The sequence below is a fragment of the Heptranchias perlo genome, chromosome 22 (genome assembly GCF_035084215.1).
Source record: "Heptranchias perlo isolate sHepPer1 chromosome 22, sHepPer1.hap1, whole genome shotgun sequence".
NCBI classification, from domain to species: Eukaryota; Metazoa; Chordata; class Chondrichthyes; order Hexanchiformes; family Hexanchidae; genus Heptranchias; species Heptranchias perlo.
This window is the reverse complement of record NC_090346.1, coordinates 41424741-41443565: the sequence shown is the minus strand read 5'-3', so window position 1 is coordinate 41443565 and position 18825 is coordinate 41424741. Positions and strand designations below refer to the sequence as shown.

The 18825-nt window shown below is 38.6% G+C and overlaps 1 protein-coding gene across 4 annotated transcripts in view; it reads left to right on the top strand.

Annotated features, from left to right (window-relative positions):
- The window catches only part of zc3h7a (zinc finger CCCH-type containing 7A), a 66712-nt gene that overhangs the window by 42149 nt on the left and 5738 nt on the right, over window positions 1-18825 (top strand). For all 4 annotated transcript variants that reach the window (XM_068003365.1, XM_068003368.1, XM_068003366.1 and 1 more), the window contains exons 11-18: window positions 1613-1680; window positions 6514-6697; window positions 8642-8803; window positions 12035-12240; window positions 13427-13527; window positions 15227-15408; window positions 16797-16873; window positions 18069-18202. In XM_068003365.1, the coding sequence (XP_067859466.1) occupies window positions 1613-1680; window positions 6514-6697; window positions 8642-8803; window positions 12035-12240; window positions 13427-13527; window positions 15227-15408; window positions 16797-16873; window positions 18069-18202 (1114 nt within the window). The remainder of the gene's footprint in view (window positions 1-1612; window positions 1681-6513; window positions 6698-8641; window positions 8804-12034; window positions 12241-13426; window positions 13528-15226; window positions 15409-16796; window positions 16874-18068; window positions 18203-18825) is intronic.

The window sequence follows — 18825 nt, the reverse complement described above, 5'->3', positions numbered from 1 at the left end:
AACTGCTCCTTGTGGTAGCGAGTTCCACATTCTTACCACTCTGAAGAAGTTTCTCCTGAATTCCCTATTAGATTTGTTAGTGACTATCTTATATTTATGATCCCTAGTTCTGGTCTCGCCCTCAAGTGGAAACATCTTCTCTATGTCTACCCGATCAACTTCTTTCATAATCTTAAAGACCTATATTAGGTCACTCCTCAGCCTTGTCTTTTCTAGAGAAAGGAGTCCCAGCCTATTCAATCTTTCCTGATAGGTATAACCTCTCATTTCTGGTGGTATCCTTGTAATATTTTTTGTACCTTCTCCAGTGCTTCCAAATGCTTTTTATAGTGTGGAGACCAGAACTGTTCACAGTACTCCAGGTGTGGTCTAACCAAGGTTTTATTCAAGTTTAGCATAACTTCCCTGTTTTTCAACTCTATCCCTCTAGAAATGAACCCCAGTGCTTGGTTTGCTTTTTTATGGACTTATTAACTTGCATTGCTACTTTTAGTAATTTGTGTATCTGTACCCTAAATCCCTCTGCTCCTCTACCCCGTTTAGACTGTTATTTTACAAGGAGCATGTGGCCTCATTATTTCTACCAAAATGTACCACCTCACATTTATCTATATTGAAATTCATTTGCCAATTACACGCCCATTCTGCACGTTTATTAATGTCTTCCTGTATTTTGTCGCAGTCCCCTCTGATTTGGTGTCTTCTGTAAATTTTGAAATTGTACTTCTGATTTCAGAGTCTAAATCGTTTATGTAAATAGTGAACAGCAGTGGTCCCAGCACTGATCCTTGTGGAACACCATTTCCCACCTTTTGCCAGTTTGAGTAACTACCTCTAACCCCTTGCTAATCATTCTGCTACTTGCCCCTGACTTCACATGCTCTGACCTTAGTCAATGAAGGCCTTTTTAAAATCCAAGTATATTACATCTATTGCATTGCCCTTGTCTACACTTTGTTATTTCTTCAAGAAATTCAATAAGGTTGGTCAAGCATGTCCTTCCCTTTTGAAATCCGTACTTTATTATATTTTCGGTTTCTAGACGTTTCTCTATTACATCTTTTGAGTATGGATCCATTATCTTTCCTACCACTGATGTTAAGCTAATTGGTCTATAGTTCCCTGGACTTGTTCTATCTCCCTTTTTTTAAATATAGGAATCACATTAGCTGTCCTCTAGCAGTATTCCCTTTTCTAATGAATTTTTATATATATGTAATAGTGCCTTTTCTATCTCTTCCCTAGCTTCTTTTAGTACGCACAGATGTAATCCATCCTGACCTGGGGTTTTATCCTCTCTCAGTTTGATTAGTCTATCTTAAATGTCTTTACAGCTTTTTTGATCACTTCTAATATCATGCCCATCATATTAGTCTCCCTGGTAAATACTGAAGCAAAGTGATTATTTAATATTTAAGTGTAAATACTGTAAACGGGGGGTTGCAGATAGTCATTTGCTGTACTGGACAGTAAATTAACTTTTGTTTTATTGATGCTTCTGTACACTGCTGAGATCAGCACTTGGGTGTAGGTACAGCGTTGGCTATAAGGAAGACTGAACATTTTAACATACCAGTATTTTCATATGTTATCATATTTTTCTCTTTGGAAGCAAAACCTCCAGGTCTTGGAGCTGGGGCTGGAGTACAAGGACATAGTAGCACCACTTCTTATCTGACTGTGAGTAAATGTGTAATTCCCACTAGTATTATAAAGTATATGGTAACACATGTTGAGGTTTAATAGTTTAGATAGAACGAGGTTCTTTGCTCTATTTTAAAACTATTGTAGTGTAGTGGAAATTCAGTTGGTGAGTCAGCGTGTGGGATGAAAAGAGAACGGAAAAGAATTTAATTGTTGATCCTAGCCTAATAAAAAATATATTTTACTCTATCCGTCTAAACTTTCATATCTGTCTGTAATTACCATCTTGTTACTTATTTCTGATTAAGCATATGCAATCCATATGTTTTTCTGCTTTGATTATCTCACCAATCATATTGGCACAAAACTTTTCTGATTGATGACAAAACACAAAAGAATTATCACCAATCATATTATAGATTGATTCCTGGGATGAGAGGATTGTCCTATGAGGAGAGATTGAGTAGAATGGGCCTATACTTTCTGGAGTTTAGAAGAATGATAGTTGATCTCATTGAATGTATAAAATTCTTAGCATCTACCCTGTCAGGCCCGCTAAGAGACTGTTTCCCCTGGCTGGAGAGTCTAGAACCAGGGGTCATAGTCTCAAGATAAGAGGTCGGCCATTTAGGACCAAGATGAAAAATTTCTTCACTCAAAATTGTGAATCTTTGGAATTCTCTACCCCAGAGGGCTGTGGATGCTCCGTTGTTGAGTATATTCAAGATTGAAATCGAGAGATTTTTGGACATTAAGGGAATCAAGGGATATGGGGATAGGGCAGAAAAGTGGAGTAGTGGTAGATCATCAGCCATGATCTTATTGAATGGCGGAGCAGGCTCGAAGGGGTTGTATGGCCTACTCCTGCTCCTATTTCTTATGTTCTTATAGCAGAAACAAGTTCTTGGATGCAGTTGCCATGGCAGCCCCCACTCACCCCACTATCTACCCCTAAAAATAAAATTGATTACATAATAAACACACACACAACAACAATTCAGGAAAAATTTCAATTTTACCTACCCACAAGAAGCAAAAGCTGGAGTCTGTTGAATGAGTAGAAAATTTCAAATTAAATTGAGACTTAAAAAGAGACACATGACAAATCTAGGTCTAATAACAAAAGAAAATCAAGTGGCCTATAGAAAATGTGGAGGTGGGAGAGGAAGCAAAAAAGTTTAGAATGGCTAAGTAATGGAGTAAAGAAAGACTGGCAGGTAACATAAAGGGAAATAGTAAAAGATTTTACTCAAAATTTGTAGACCACACAAAAAAAGTGGTTAACTGTGAAGGACTGACTTCAGGAGGACATAAACAGATTAATAGGGCAAATAGATATCAAAGAAAATTTAATGCAGAAAAATGTGAGGCGATAAATTTTGTGGGGAAGAATAAGAAGAGGAAATATACCTTAAATTGCTAAAAACTTTAAAAGGAATAGAGGAGCTGAGAAACTTGGGGGTTCCGATCTTTAAAAGTGGGAGGACAAGCTGATAAAGCTTTAAAAAGATAAGTGATCCTAGGTTTTATAAATAGGGGCAGAGTGCAAAAGCAAAGATATAATGGTAAGCCTATACAAATCAATGGTATGGCCAATTTTAGATTGTCAAGTTTTGAGCGCCCTACTTTAGGATGGATGTCAAGGTCACTTAGATGATACCAGGGATGAGTCTTTAGTCAAGTGGAGAGAGTAGAGAAACTGGACTTTTTTCATTTGTGCAGACAGAAGATATGATGAAGGTGTTCACAATTCTGAAAGGTTTTGATGAAATAACTAGGAAGACACTATTTCCACTGTTGGTGAGTTGGTAACTAGAGGCCGTAAATTTAAGATTATCTTCAGAAAAACGAAGGAAGAGATTAGGAGAAATTATTTTTATGCAGACGGTTGTTAGGACACGGAATGTACCACCAGTGGATGCAGAATCCATAATAGTTCTTAACATATTTGAAAAAGAAATAAATTAAAAGGATACGGAGCAAGGGCAGGAGGATGGGACGAAGTAGATAGCTCTTCATAGAGCCGGCACAGGCACAATGGGCCGAATGGCTACTTTCTGTGCTGTAAAATTCTGTGATTCTAGGAAACGCTTTGATGCGTCCTGAGGACGTGAAAGGCGTTCTATAAATGCAATTTCTTTTTTTCTTTGCAGCTATCAGAAATTTGCAGCCTCACGTCTGCCTCCCCATCTCTGTGGTAGGTGACAGGAAAAGAACACAGTGAGAAATACAAGAAAAAAGGAAACAGACATGCAGAGAAGGGATGTGAAAGAGTGTGAGAGGCACTCAAAGTGCTAGAGAGAAACGTGCATGTGCGCACACACGTTCGAGAGGAAAACAAGGGAAACAGAATAGGAAACATGCAGAGGAGAGGATGTAGACAAGGAAAGGTTTACACAAAAGGAGAGATTGAGAAACAGATAAAGTGACCACAGTGGAAAGTGTGTGCGAAGCATCCAGTGAAAAAGATGAAAAGGAAGAGTTACTTGAAAAGAGTGGAGCTTTTTAAAATTGTGTCCACGAGCAATGCCACAGAAGATGAACTAGTTTTTTTTAATGCAGATTCTCTTTGGTTTTGTACTAAGGTTGTTGTCATGCCTTTCACAAATAACTTCAATTTTAATTATTCACTATATCTCCTGTTGTGTCGCTCACAGTAAGTCCTGTGAGCCCTTGATCTCTCAATCTGGGAGTGCAGCTAGAGATGCAAGGTAGCAGTCCGGGAGATGGGCCAGAGCAGACTAGGAACTGACTCAGCAAATATTCTAACCATTCATACCACTTGCAAAGCTAAGTGCTACTGAAAGCAGTGAAGATTGAAGAGGGTCAAGACAGGGCCAGTATGACTGACAAAAACTGGAAGACTAGAGTCATGACAGCGCAGGTGGCAAAATTTTAAATGGTTGGTACAGTTGAAGAAAGCATGGAGGATGAGATTGGCAGTGGGGGGAAAAAACATGAAATGGTCGGTATGGCCGAAGGAAGCATAAAGCTCAAATGTGGGAAGCAAGGGTGGAATGTGTCGTGACTCATGAAGCAAATGGTGGGATGGGGAAGAGGAGCAGGGAGGGGATGGAGGATGTGATCAGGCAGCCAAGAAATGTCCAAGTCAGGTTAGGGACAGGTCAGCTGGGCGATGGAGGGACAAGGTGAAGCGGGGCCAAAATTGGCATCAACATCCCTCTGTTAGAGAGGAATAAAATTGACTGGGGTTCCTATTAGCCGGCGACCTATGAAGCAAGAGCGTGCTTGTGATCATCGCATGAGGATGGGATTAGGCTTGATTATGATGCCATACAGTGGAATTCCTTACTGACACTCCGATAAGGCACTGGAGGGCATCCGGTGCTCATGGAACTATATCACAGCAAGGAGTCAATCAATACCTTTGGGAAAATAGAGGGGGGTATCGCCAGAAAAGGATTCGGGCAAAAAAAAAGGAAGTGTTGACCCCCAGAAGAAAATGTCAAGTAAGGGTTTGTTTGCACTGCCATTGGACTCTGACTTTCTCTCTCAGATGATTTTGCCAGCCTTGATCTAGCTTTTTAAGGGATGCGGAGCCCTTTCTTGTGATAGGCCAAACAAGTAACACAATTAGCGATGCCCACGAAGTGTCCCGAATTGGATAGCCCATACCCCCTCCCCTCCCTCAAGCAGGAGAGCGCATTGTAATGGTGGGTGGTTTCTTGTATGTGTTCTTCAAAAACAGGAAGAATAACCTTACCATATCTTGGTGATCATGCTGCAAATATCCTTTGTTTTTCCTTGGCTGATAATATTTATCCTATATTTCCTTTTTTCTCCAAATGAACACTTTCTTTGCTAAATAAGGAATGGGATAAAAGTAATCCCACTTTTCACTTATTTTAAGTAGAAAGCAGAACAGAATTTTCTAGCATTACTGATTGCTGATATGGATTGTTTGGTGGAATATTATGTTAAACCTATATTGGTGCATAGTGCATTTTCCAATAATTTCCAGAAAAATAATTATTACTACACCGCTCTTTAGATTCATCAGAACACAAATATAATGCGAAGTGTTCACCTCAGAGACATTTATGTAATATTAATGTACACTTTTTATTGCCACCCTATTTTTCTTAGAACGTGCACAAAATATTTTAAGTGCAAAGTAACCAGGGAGGGGAGGAAGCTTAAGACAACTACATATGTTTTAAAAATGAACAAGCCTTGGATTGATTCATGGCAAAATAAAATTTAGTAAATACTGCACTGAAATTTAAAATCCTGAACTTTTTAGATAAACCAAAACAAAGATCGTCAAGATCATTTATCAGTTCCATTAACAGCTAACTCCTTACATGACGTACGTGATACTCTAATGCTGTAAAAAGCCTTTAAATGGGATTATTCCTGTTGGACAGAGTAACATTTAGACTCCAGTTGTAGCAGAAAGTTTGTTTCTATTTAATGATTTTATTTATGCCAATTATATCTAATATAACTTATGTTTAAAAAAAGATTATATTCTTCGAGATAGGACTTCTGGTTTTTGACTTACTGATTTTTTTTAAATGAAATAATTTGGAATACAAGTTAAGTCTAATTATTGTCATTTACAAGCTGTTTGATTTTTAAAAAACACCAAAATATTAATAGAAATGTAAGACTTGTTTTGTTTTTTAGTTTATAATTTCAAAAAAGAATACAATGCCATCTCATCTTGCTTGCTAAGATCCCCCATACAGGCAAAAGTAAAATGTATCACACACTCTCAGGTTAAAAATTCAGAAACTGATTATTAATGGTACTACAATGATTTTTTTTGCCATGCAATTTTTAGTGCACATGTAAGATAATACTTTTTCTGTATTTACTGTATTTTCTGTTTTTTTTTCCCTACAGCTAAATAGTACAAGCAGTCTGTTCAGTAGTAACAGCAATATAGGAGTTATAGGTCAAAATGGAAGTACTTTTTCAAGAGGAACAGAAATGGGAGCAAATGAACTAGCCACACAAACACTAGGTAGAAATCCACTGTCGGACACGCATGAGTTTAAACAGGCCTGTCCTTCGTGCTTTAAAATAGGTGAGAAAAATCTATCTTGGTTACATTCTGCAAATCTTTCATCTTACTAAAATGGCTATTACTGTAATTGAAGTACTTATCCCTTTATGTGTCTCCACATATATTTGAACAATAAGCTGTACTATGTAATTGGTTTACCAGCAGACCTACATTTCGTAAGAACCAATGTGTTCAACCGTGAATCCTTATTGGATTTCATTGAGGAACATCTCTCTGGGAACAGTGGAGTTTACACTTTTTTCCCCCGTACCTGCAAACTAATTTTCTGTGTACGTGAGTGAGTTATGATGACAGTTATAACTTCGAAACAGCATGTGCAGCTAAAAAGACAGTTGCTGAACTCCAATTTTTCCCATGCAGCGATGGCCCCAGATGAGATCTAATGGTGATGTTAAAAATTACTGGACCATGACCATGAAAAATCTGTTCCATTGCAGCTGTCATTGTACATGAAGAGCAAAGTATATGACCATGGTTTCTCACAAGTAATGCTCCTTGAAAAGGCCAGGCAAAATAAATATTGGCTTTTACATATCACATCTTACGCCTCTCCAGTTTCTTTTTGCATTTTTTTAATCTTTGATATGGTTTGTCTGTTGGCCCTGCTCCAAATGGGGGCAGATAGACAACTTGCTCCCAGGCCTCTGTGCCTTTTTCGATGGAACATCCTGTCCCAATGATGTGGCTGTTAGTGGGGCATCAAGCACCTGTTATACTATCCTATTTTTTTTTAAAAAAGGTTTGTCTTCTCTGAAATGGTGAATAGGTTTGATTATACATCTTAATTAAGAAGTCAGTTATGTAATCGTATAGTTTGTTTTTGCCACTGTTTCTTGGATTTACCTCCTGGCAATTTTTCCTTCTCTGATGCCAAGCATTCTGATTTTTTTTTTAAACTACTGACATGAGTAACAGTTCTGCACTCCCTCCTTAAAATCAGATTTGTTATTCACATCGTATCATTTGTGGCAAAAATATTGTATTGTACATTTCCCTACCCAGATTAGTTAATCATTAGAAAGTTGCTGGTTTATTTTTGCCAGTGTTGAGTAATTAATTTTTTGGAAAGTGCTCAAAATCATTTGTTCCAAAGCTTTAAAAAAAATCAATTTTAACACCATTTTGATTTCTAGTTATAGTTGTTATTTAAAAGGCTATGGGATAATGTTTTAATAGATGTACTTTGGACCAAACACAATTAGCATTGTATGGTGATCCAGGTTTTTAAATCACAATAGTTTAAGCTGTAGTTTCACAGGATGTCTAACAGCATTGTAGAGTTGTGACTCACCACATTCCAAAATAAAGCCTATTACATGCTAAGAAAGAACGATCCAAAGTATATCTGTTAATACATTATTCTGTAGCCTTTCGAATAATTACGTTATCTAGAAATCAAAATGTTGTTAATCTCACATCAAATTGATTTTCTTCTATTACATGCTCGGGGACAAATGGTGACTAAAAGTCTGCTTGCTACTTCTAGTTAAGTATAGCTAACTTAAATATTTTCAATCTATATGTTAAGTTCTCACCATCTTCCTGACTGATGTGGTGGCCTAATGTTGCACTCAGGTTGCCAGTTTGCCATGTAACAGGAGCTTCACTATCAGAGGCTAAACAGCAACGTAAGTGAAGTACCTCCACTGTTACTGGAGGTGAAGTAAATAATCAAGAGGTAATTTTGGTTAGTGCTTCTGACCAATGGGCTGCATCCAGCAACATAAACACAAAGCATGCTTGCTGCTGGAGGAAGGTTGTGGCTTTAGCCCCTGATGGGCTGAGTGCTTATATTTGCTCTGCAATATGGACAGAGTGGTTCCTGCAACCCCAGGATAAGGAACTAATGTTATTATGTCACTTGGCTTTGTCATAAGAGATAGCATACTCTTGGGTAGTTTCGAAGGACTTTATTTATAATTCCCCTGTTTCCACTGTTTTTAGATCCCAAAGGATTGACATACACCTACAGTGGAGATGGGGAACATAAGTGTAAGAAGGAAATTTTAATTGGTAGATTGAAAAATTCCGATGGTAGGTCCTGGAAGAAGATACGACCTAGACCGACAAAGAATCAGTATGAGGGACCATATTACATTTGTAAAGGTGAGTAGTTGTTTGAGGGAACGAGTGAATATCTTACAACAACTTGCTAAAAATTACTATACCACTTCTGGCACAGGTAATTTTGATTTTAGTGAAAGGAAGTTCACTTACTGAAGATGATATAAGGAGTGTTGGAACTTTCTCAGGTATGAGTTTTGGTGCATAAGTTGAATTAAATGTTATTTGTGTATTGGCCGCTTCTCACGTTTGAGTCTGCTAGCAACTTGCCATGCTTTTGAAATGCTGTCAAACTAAATACCTACAGAGCCCATATTAGTAAAAGTTGCTCTACGCTGGCATGAATATGCTACTTGCATTATTTTTCATGCAAGTTGTTAACTCCCCTATAAGTACAGCAGGAAATATGGTGATAATTTTAAAAAATCTTAATATATAAATTTTCAGGATGTGTGCATTGCTGGCATGGCTAGCATTGATTGCCCATCCCTAGTTGCTCTGAGAAGGTGGAGGTGGGTCATCTTCTGGAACCACTGCAGTTCCTGTGATGAAGGTGCTTCCCCAATGCTGTTAGGTAGGGATTTCTAGGATATTGACCCAACGACGAAGGAATGCCGATATATCCATATCAGGATGGTGTGTGATTTGGAGGAGAACATGGACATGATGCTGTTGCTGTGCATCATCTGCTGTTGTCTTTCTATGTAGTGGAGGTTGTGGATTTGGGAGGTGCTGCTGAATAAACCGTGGTGAGTTGCTGCAGTGTATCCTGTAGATAGTACACGTTGCAGCCATGGTATGCTGATGGTGGAGGGGCTGGATGTTTAGGCTAGTTGATGGTGTGAGCTTCTTGAGTGTTGTTGTAGCTGCACTCTTCCAGGCAAGTATAGAGTAGTCCGTCACACTTCTGACTTGTGCCTCGCAGGTGGTGGAGAGGCTTTGGAGAGTCAGGAGGTACAGAATACCCCAGCCTCTGACCTGCTCGAATAGCCACAACATTTATGTGGCTGATCCAGTTGAGTTTCTGGCCAATGGTAACCCCCAGGATATTGCTGGCGGAGGACTCGGCGATGGTACTGCCACGGAATGTCATGGGGAGGTGGTTGGGCGCTCTCTTGTTGGAGATGCTCATTGCACATGTGTGGTGCCAACAAGAGACTTGAGATTTCTTTATCCACTGATGCAGTTTGATTCCCTTCAGCTAACAATGCCAGGGTGCCTCAACTCTGGATCTCTATAGCTACCTTCGATGCAATGTGAACACCCATAGGAAGTACAGTTCTGATGGGATGGGTTGGGTTCTGTCAGTTTTACTGCCTCTCTACCTTCTATGGAACACTTTGCAGCTGATTAAACTTGCCCAGCCAAAGCATATTAAAATAGGTGGCGTTGAAACTGCAGAAGCATGAAAAAATTATCAGGAACAAAGTAAATTATTAGACCTATCTAGCTACCCACCCAGCAATAGGAAGAGTTTATCAGTTTTATTCTTCCTACATATCAAGCTCACACAGGTTTTCTCACTCAACAGCTGTTGAACTGCTTGTTGTACCAATTGGCAATAATTAGTTATAATTAGCACATTGTTTGAATATATTTTTTATAATTCATGTGGGATCTACTAATGATCATAGTCTGAAAAATCTATTGGCTTTTCCTACTGTTTTTTTTGTTAATGTACTGTAACAAAGGGGATGCTCGTGGTTGCTGAGCACAAAAAGCCTGGAGAATTTATGGTGGGGTACAAAGGAAATTTCAGAGCTTTTCCCATGCCTTAATTTGTGTTGCAGCAGCCCTGGTTCAGCAGGTGATGGTTACTGATTATAAAGGATAGAGTTACGGGTAAAGGCAGATACGCTCAGAAAACAAATATTGCAGGCAGGTGAAGTGGTGTGTGAAGCTTTGTTGCCAGTGTTCTTTACAGACTTTTTTGTTGCTACAGAATCTTTAATTGCAGCGACAGCAGCTTTTATATTTCTAGCATATACGTTGAGTTCTGGATTAAGCACTAACAGCTTTTGCGATGCTGTTTGATCATATGGAGGGCCATTTGACTGGTTGCATCTTTGAGAGGATAGATTCTATGGCATTGAGTAGACTTGGCTGACCTCGACCAATCGAGGGGTCTTAGTATAGTTCAAAGCCACTAAGTTCAAAGAAGTGATGGGTGTTCTCTGCAACCTGTCATTCAGGGCAGCGGTTCAAGAAGGCGGCTCACCACCACCTTCTCGAGGGCAATTAGGGATGGGCAATAAATGCCGGCCTTGCCAGCGACGCCCACATCCCGTGAACGAATAAAAAAAAAACATTTTATTACTGGGCATGCATTATTTGTAGAACAATGGCCGTAACAAGAAGGGTTTTCTCGCGTGTTTCCATCCTCTTGTGATCCTGTCCATTTGGCGGCTGTGCCAATGGCTGCCCGGGTGCTAATCTCTGGAATTCCCTCGCCACCCCCACCCCTCCTCTCCATCTCTTGCTTTTCCTTTGCAACCCTCCTTAAAACCCATCTTTTTGGCTAAGCTTTTGGTCACTCATCCTAATCGCTCCTTTTTTGGCTCAGTGTCCGTTTTGTCCTCATACCAGCGTGAAGCATCTCAACACTTTTTTTCTGTGTTGAAGACACTATAAATGCATGTCCTGGTCCTTGTCCAGTGCATGTGCATTTTCTAACAGGCTTCACTGGATAGCTATCACGGTTGACCAGTTTGCTTTGATGCTGAATTGGTGGTCAGATAGTGGCTTTAGCACAAACAAGAAGAAAGTGTGAAGCTGTTTGACTTTGATCCCTTTTTGAATTTATGCGGCTTTCACCCAAATAGGATAGTTTGACGTTAATTTTGCACTTGTATCTCTGAGTCACCGTATTTATTTCCGTGTAGCGACTTGTTATGTCAATCAGCGTCATAAAGATCAAGAATTTTAATCTTTTCTCATCTTTTTAGCCAGTGTTTGAGTATATCTTCTGTTAAGCCAGACTGTGAATCAATCCCAGGCAACACTAGATATGATCTATTGCTTCGAACCCAGATGAAATCTAGTTATTTTGGCCGATAAATGGGTTCACTGGCAACAACTTTTGTTGTGAATGGAGTTAAAGTTGACTGAGATATATTCACTTACTTGTACCTCATCAAAACATGAGTGGTGTTTATATTTTGCTCTGTATTAGGGTTATCTAAGTTATTTGGGCTGCAAAAAAGCCATATGTTTTAGGTTTATGAATCAAAAATACATGCTTGGAAGATTTAAGACATTTTGTTTCATTTTTAGATGTTGCTGCAGGAGAAGAGTGTAGATACCCCGGTCACTGCACATTTGCATATTGCCAAGAGGAGATAGATGTATGGTCCTTAGAACGCACAGGAGCGTTTAATCGTGAGCTGTTGTTTGATCCTTTTGGAAGTAGCAGGAAGGTTAATTTAACTGTAGCCAAAATTCTACAGGAACACCATGGCATATTTATGTTTCTCTGTGAGGTAAGTTAGATATGTTTTATTTTTAATTAATCACACCATTATTTTATTTATTTTATCTGGCACATTGCTGCAGGCATAGACATGGAGGGAGAAAAAGGATCTAAAACTGGAGGGTGGAGAGAAGAGAAATATTTCACCAAAAAGCATTTTTGTGGAAGGGAACCCAGTGAGAAGGTTTTTGATTTTCTAACTTGTGGAAGAGGGAAAGTAGAGAATCTTTTTATAAATCTTTGATATTTGTGGAAACAGTCAGTTTTATTGTTGCTTTTTCTTTTAATTTCATTTGATGCCTAACATCCTTATTTACATTCCTTTAGTTCTCCAACATGGAGATAAAAGTATTGCAGCACACTTCCCTGCTAATTTATGGAGTCTTCCAGCAGTGCTTTTGAAAGTGGCAGGTGCATACTTGAGAAGTAAGCTGTGAAGCAGCTGAGCAATTGAACTGTATGGAGAATTGGCATGGAGCTGCTCAAATAGTTTTCATCTTTACCTGTAATCTCCTCTTTGCATTCCTAAGTTTCAGTTGGGTTTGATAGCTGACACCCATGATCTGTAACTAGAACTGGTGAGATTACAGGGTGTGAGCTCTGTAGCTGAATGTATATAATGGACCCTATTCATATACCTATAAAAATTGAAGATGGTGAAATAAATAATATCAATTTTCTCTGATCTTTCATGCCTTTTTCTTGGGGAGGGGGTAAATAGAATGACCAAATATAACCTTTGAATATCTCTGTGCATAGAGGTACTCTGTGGTGTGGCACTGAGCTGAACAGACTGGCAAGGCCCACTATTAATGCTGATCTTAGTTAAGGCAGTTTTAGGGACTCTACATTTGACATTACTGCAAGCTGCAGAATTGCTACGAAACTTACTGAACAGCTGATCATGACCTGGTACTTTTTAAAACAAAGTTAAACTCATCACGATCAGGACATCATTTTAAAAAATCAAAATGACAAAAGGAATCGTTACTATTTTATTTCTATCTGTTTTTATTGAATGTTTGCTGAATTTTTGAGTTGTCATTTTTTTTGCTGACTTTTAATTTGTAAATAAGAATGCAGAAAAAGGTTATCAATTATGTACAACAGTTTGACCTGTACATTTTATGCACTACAAGATGAGTGCCAAGAACATTGTTAATTATGGAACCATATATCGTGTTATTTCATTTCAGATATGTTTTGATAACAAGCCCAGAATGATACACAAAAACAATAAGGATAATCAAGCCTACTGTTCCAATCTAGATGCCAAGCATTTATTTGAGCAGAACAAGTAAGTATATTCAGTACTAATACTGTAGAACATCATTAATAGAGCTGTAACAAACCCATCTTTATGCACTTTCAAGACTTTAGATATATTCTGTGTTTGTCGTCGAAGGCTGAAGTGCTCATCGTCCATGGAATATCTCATTTATTCCCATAGCCATCATGCCCGTACCTTGTCAAAAATGTACCCTTTTTTTTGGAGTTGATTGGTAATGCATGAAATACTTTGGGTTAGGATACATGGTGGAAAGTGAATAAAATGTCTGTGTAACTAATTTAACAATTGAATAGTGGGATTTGCAGACAACTATTTGCTTTGTAGGCTAAAACCAGTTTCCAAACTGTCAACCCATTTCTATTGAGCAAGCAGAGAAAAGTGAATCAAAAGTAAATCCACTTGGCCTATAAACTCATACATGACAAACTAGAAACCAGCACAGCTGATCAAAAGCTTAAAAAAAAACTGACTGCTGAACACTGTCCTAAATGCTTACACTGAAATTGCAGTGGGGCATGAATTTTACATAACTTAGAATGTTGGGTATACCCAACATTCTGTCATTTGTACAGCAAAAGATTGTGACAAAAATTGCAAGGATTTTCCTTTATTCTTTCACTACTGTGGATATGTATTGGTACTCTGTTATTATCTTTGATAAATTGATTTAAAATTGTTAATACAATTTCACACTGGCATGGAGGCAGTATCTCTTCCCCCCCCCCCCCCCCCCCCCACCTTCAGTTTATGCTGGCAATATCCTCCTTCACCCCTCTTCTTCCTACAAGTTCACACCTGCACTCTCCTGCCATACTTTCCCAGTTTACGTTGGCCAGTCACCCTTCCAAATTAATGCTGGCACTCTTCTTCCCTCAACCTCGCTCCTCAGTTTATCGTGGCACTCTTCACCATCTTCTCCCTCCCTTCTAGTTCATGCTGACACTCTGCTCCCTCTCCAGTTCATGCTAATAATCCTCCAACCCCCACCCCCAGTTTATACTGATGCTCTTTTTCATCTACCCTGTTTTTTAAGGTAAGCTGCTGTAACTGTCAATTTTGCCAATGTTCAATATTTTGGCTGCATAGCTATAATTTTACGAACTTCTAGGGCAGATGAGTCCCAGCATGTCCCTTTCATCCAGTGTCTGAGTTATATGGGGATATATATTACCTTTTATGAGCTTGATATGTTAGCTAGCCGGGAACCTGATTTCATAGAATTTCAATTAATACATTTTTTTCTTACTGAGTTATTTTCCATAGTGCCTTGACTTACATTCACTGGGTTGGAGAGACTGCCTATAGGATATATTGTCTGACTCCTATTAGGAGAATTGTAGAGTTCACCTGTCTGGGAACACTGCTATGGGAAGGCTCAGAAATTAGTGTGCTAGATCTGGCTTAGTTGTGCATTTAATGATCTTTTAGATTTAATTATTTTTTGCCAGTAAACCTGAATCTTTGAACAGAAAATGTGAAAGATGGCAGGACAACCATTACGTATGAACTGTGATAAGTCTCCATAATTTAAAAGCTTGCAGCTCTCTTAAAATGGCAAATGTGCTGACACTATACTAACTTAAGCTTGTAGGCTGAGTGGATTTACTTTTGTTTGATTTTTTTTTCTACTTGCTCAGTAAAATTACTAAGAGTATAACATGGCTTCTATACCGATTCTTGTTACCTGATTTTTTTTTAAAAATAGGTGCCTTGTTCACATTCTTCGAGAGACAACAGTGAAATACTCTAAGATCCGACCCCTCGACGGTGCCAGACAACTTGATCTGTGCCACCATGAAGTGCGCTTTGGTTGTAATCGAGAAGATGAGTGTTTCTATGCGCACAGCCTGATAGAACTGAAAGTCTGGATGATGCAACTAGATACACGTAGGTCCTATAACGCATGAGTTTTTTTTTCTCTTTTGGATGCCTGTTACTTCTGTGTATTCCACAGAGGTTATCAACTAAAATGCAGGTGCAAGGAGCTAGGAATAAGAACAGGTCATTCCATTCGTCCTGTGTAGCTCAGCCTGCCAAATGTTCAGCATCCGTTCTGACTTTTTATTTTCCTTCTACCTCAGAACCAAACCTCCACTGTCTGAACGTGGAGTTTTTCAGCCAAGTCCATATTGACACGGCTGGTGATGGTCCATTCCACTTAGTTTTGTGATATGAATCCTCTGAGCCTGTAAGCCAAATAATTGTAGAAATGTTTCACTGGTCAAGAGAATGATATTTCCTTGTCAGCAACTTGTTACAGCAGCACAGTTGCGATCAGAAGCTCTGTGCGGAGTCTCATGGGGCGAACCAATGTTCAGGCAGTTAGATGAGTAACACTTGGGATTATTTTTGGGATGTACTTGTAGGGAGCTACGTTTGGTTGGCGTGGCGGGGTTAGGAATGGTTACCAGATTTCAAATCCGCCTCACCAAATATGCAGTGTTGCCATATTTTCACTTAGTTTGCACACTGAAATATGCTCTGTGTTGCAACACTATCATTAAGAAATACTGATATCATTGAGGTATAAATAATTTTAATAAAATCTGGAATTGATTATATTAACGTAATTTATATAGGAATGTAATCAGTGAAAGTGCATTATTTTTCTTTGTGAACATATTATGAATTATTTTGAAATGTTTTTGCATTGAAAGTTGCTATATAAATTCAAGTATGATTATTCCTGTCCACTGCCATTGTCACAGCCCTAGTGTAATTAAAACTTTGCTGCCTCCACCACTGTCATACGATGCAAAGCTATGCAACAAAACTCAGCAATCATAATGGCTCCATTAAGGGATGTATTATAGGAATGGAAAATACAATCTTCAACAGCAAAATGAAGAATAAAAAAGTTTGGGAGTAATAAACACTCAGGGTTTGAATGATATTCATAACCACTCATGTTTGAAAGCATCTGAAGCATCAGAATGTGTTAAAGCCATGTATGTTTCAGTAATATCGTATCAAAATAAAATTTACTGTAACTGCTTAATTTTGATAAAGGAATACATGTCTAGAATTGTTTAAATAATGTATATAAGTCCCCTATTAAAAGATTTGAGTGTGTATGGCTATTAGAAACATGATTTTAGAGAGAGTTTAGTGGACAGACTTGGTAATTGTGCTTAAAGCAGATACAAAATCAAATGTCAATTAACCTATTTTCCTAAACCTATTTTCTTAATATGAGAATTATTTCAGTGTTGTATGTGTATTTTTATATATATTTGTGTCTTTAAATGTTGAAATGTTATCATTTTTATTGCCAGATATTGCTCATGAAGCAATTACTCAGGAATCAAAAAAGTATTGGCAGAACTTGGAAGCTAGTGCCCAGGGAGGACAGGTAAACATCTTCTCTAAATATGTTTATGAATGTAGTTCAGGATAGGTTGTTGTCTCTGTCTGAAAATATGTTAGTAGTGTATTGCTTGATTAGTGCATTCCATTCTGAGAAAATTCCTCAAGTACTGATTAGTGTAAGGGCTTTAAAAAGAAGTTTTGATTTCCAAAAATGTAATTGATAAGTGTTCTGGAGGCTATTCAACAGCTGATTGTTGCCAGGAGAGTAGGAAGTTATTTGGTAGATATGTTCTCTCTCTTTGGTTGGGAGTTTTGCTGTGCAGGGAGTAACTGAGCACTACCAGTATGCATTGCAAACTGCACTGTGCCAGAAAGATAATTGTTTGACCACAGTTTTGAAGAAAATTAGGTTAATACTAAAATTCATTAAGTATTACTTGACATTAATTTTCCAGAGGTGAGTTTAGAAATTCAAATTGACTTGGGTATAGTGTTATTTAAAAATGGAGAGCAGAATATTTGCATCATTTTCACTTTATTGAATGGAATATTGCAATAAAAACTAGAGAAGAAGAGAACCGTTCTGTCAAATGTGCCAGCATTTGACAGGGATTCGCAGATTGAATTCTTTGTCTCTTAGAATATTGTGACTACTCCAGGTGTGTGTGTATATGGTGTGTATGTCTGTTATATATCTATGGGGGTAAATTTTAACCCCGCGAATGGGTGGGTTGAGGGCGGGTGGGAAGGTAAAAAAATTTATTTTTAAAAAAAAAAGTGAAACCCGACCCCAACTCTCCTCCAATCGGCCCACCTCTGGTTTTAACGGAGGTGGGTGACCAACCCACTCTCAGGAAGCTGTGGGCCTCTATTTTGACAGGTTTTTTATTTTTAAATCCTGGGTGCCAAGATTCCTGGGCCTTCTGCGTCACGTCACGTAAAATGAGGCGAGAAGGCCCAACTCATCAGGTGAGTACCTTTATTGCACTGCTTGTGGGTCAGGAGGAGCAGGTGTGTTTCTTCCAGGCCCAACAAGCTTACCTGCAGTGACGACCCTACCAAGGCCATCAGCCGATTCCCTCCCCCCTCCCCCCCCTTCTCATCTCATCGATTCAAATTCTGGCTTTCCTTCATAGCTTTGCAAAACTTTCATCACGCAGGTTAGAGCTACAGGATGAGGTTGCACCATCTGGGTAGAGGTGAATGTTGGTCAGTGATTAGCTGTTTTATCTTTTAAGATACCTCTAGGCATGACAAAATCTAGAAGCCTCAACTTAAAGCTCAAGTTTGTGTGTGGACAGTGTTGGAGGAACGGACAAGTCAGTGAGCCAGACAAGAACAGAAAATACTGCAATGCTAAAGCAAGACACCCGTAAGTAGTTAAATCATCAGCACTATTGTAATTCATTCAAATGCTGTTGAGTATTCCTGAAAGATTGATTTACTATTCTGAGTAATTGTAATTGCAAGATAGTACCACAGAAAATTGTGTAACAGTTTGTTTATTGCTGTGTTTTTACTGATTCCTAGATTTTTAAATCTGTATTGCACAATGTGTTTACATTATGCAAGAAGCTGTGAACAGTTAATGTAAGGATTCATTGTATAATAGATCTTCTGCTGTGATCAATCTGTTACAATTCAGTATTTTTAAACTGATAATAAAAGATTCTCACAACTTTCAGAATCTGGTGCATGAGGTTGGAAACTCTTCAGAGTATAATTTCGCTGGTTACAGAGTTGGCACAGTGACACATTGGGGTAAAGTTTCCACTGGATTGCACTTTTTCAGCACAGTCAGGCTGGATCAGCGCAAAAGATCGAGGAGTTTCGATGTACGCTGGCCGGAAATTACATCCAGCGTAATTTGTGTTCCCATGATCTTTTGCGCTGATTCAAAAATCATCACGCTGAAGCTGGCCCCGTTGACTAAACTGCCCATGCCTCCCAAACAAAATAACGAGGATGATGAGTTTCCGCTGATTGTGCCTGCCT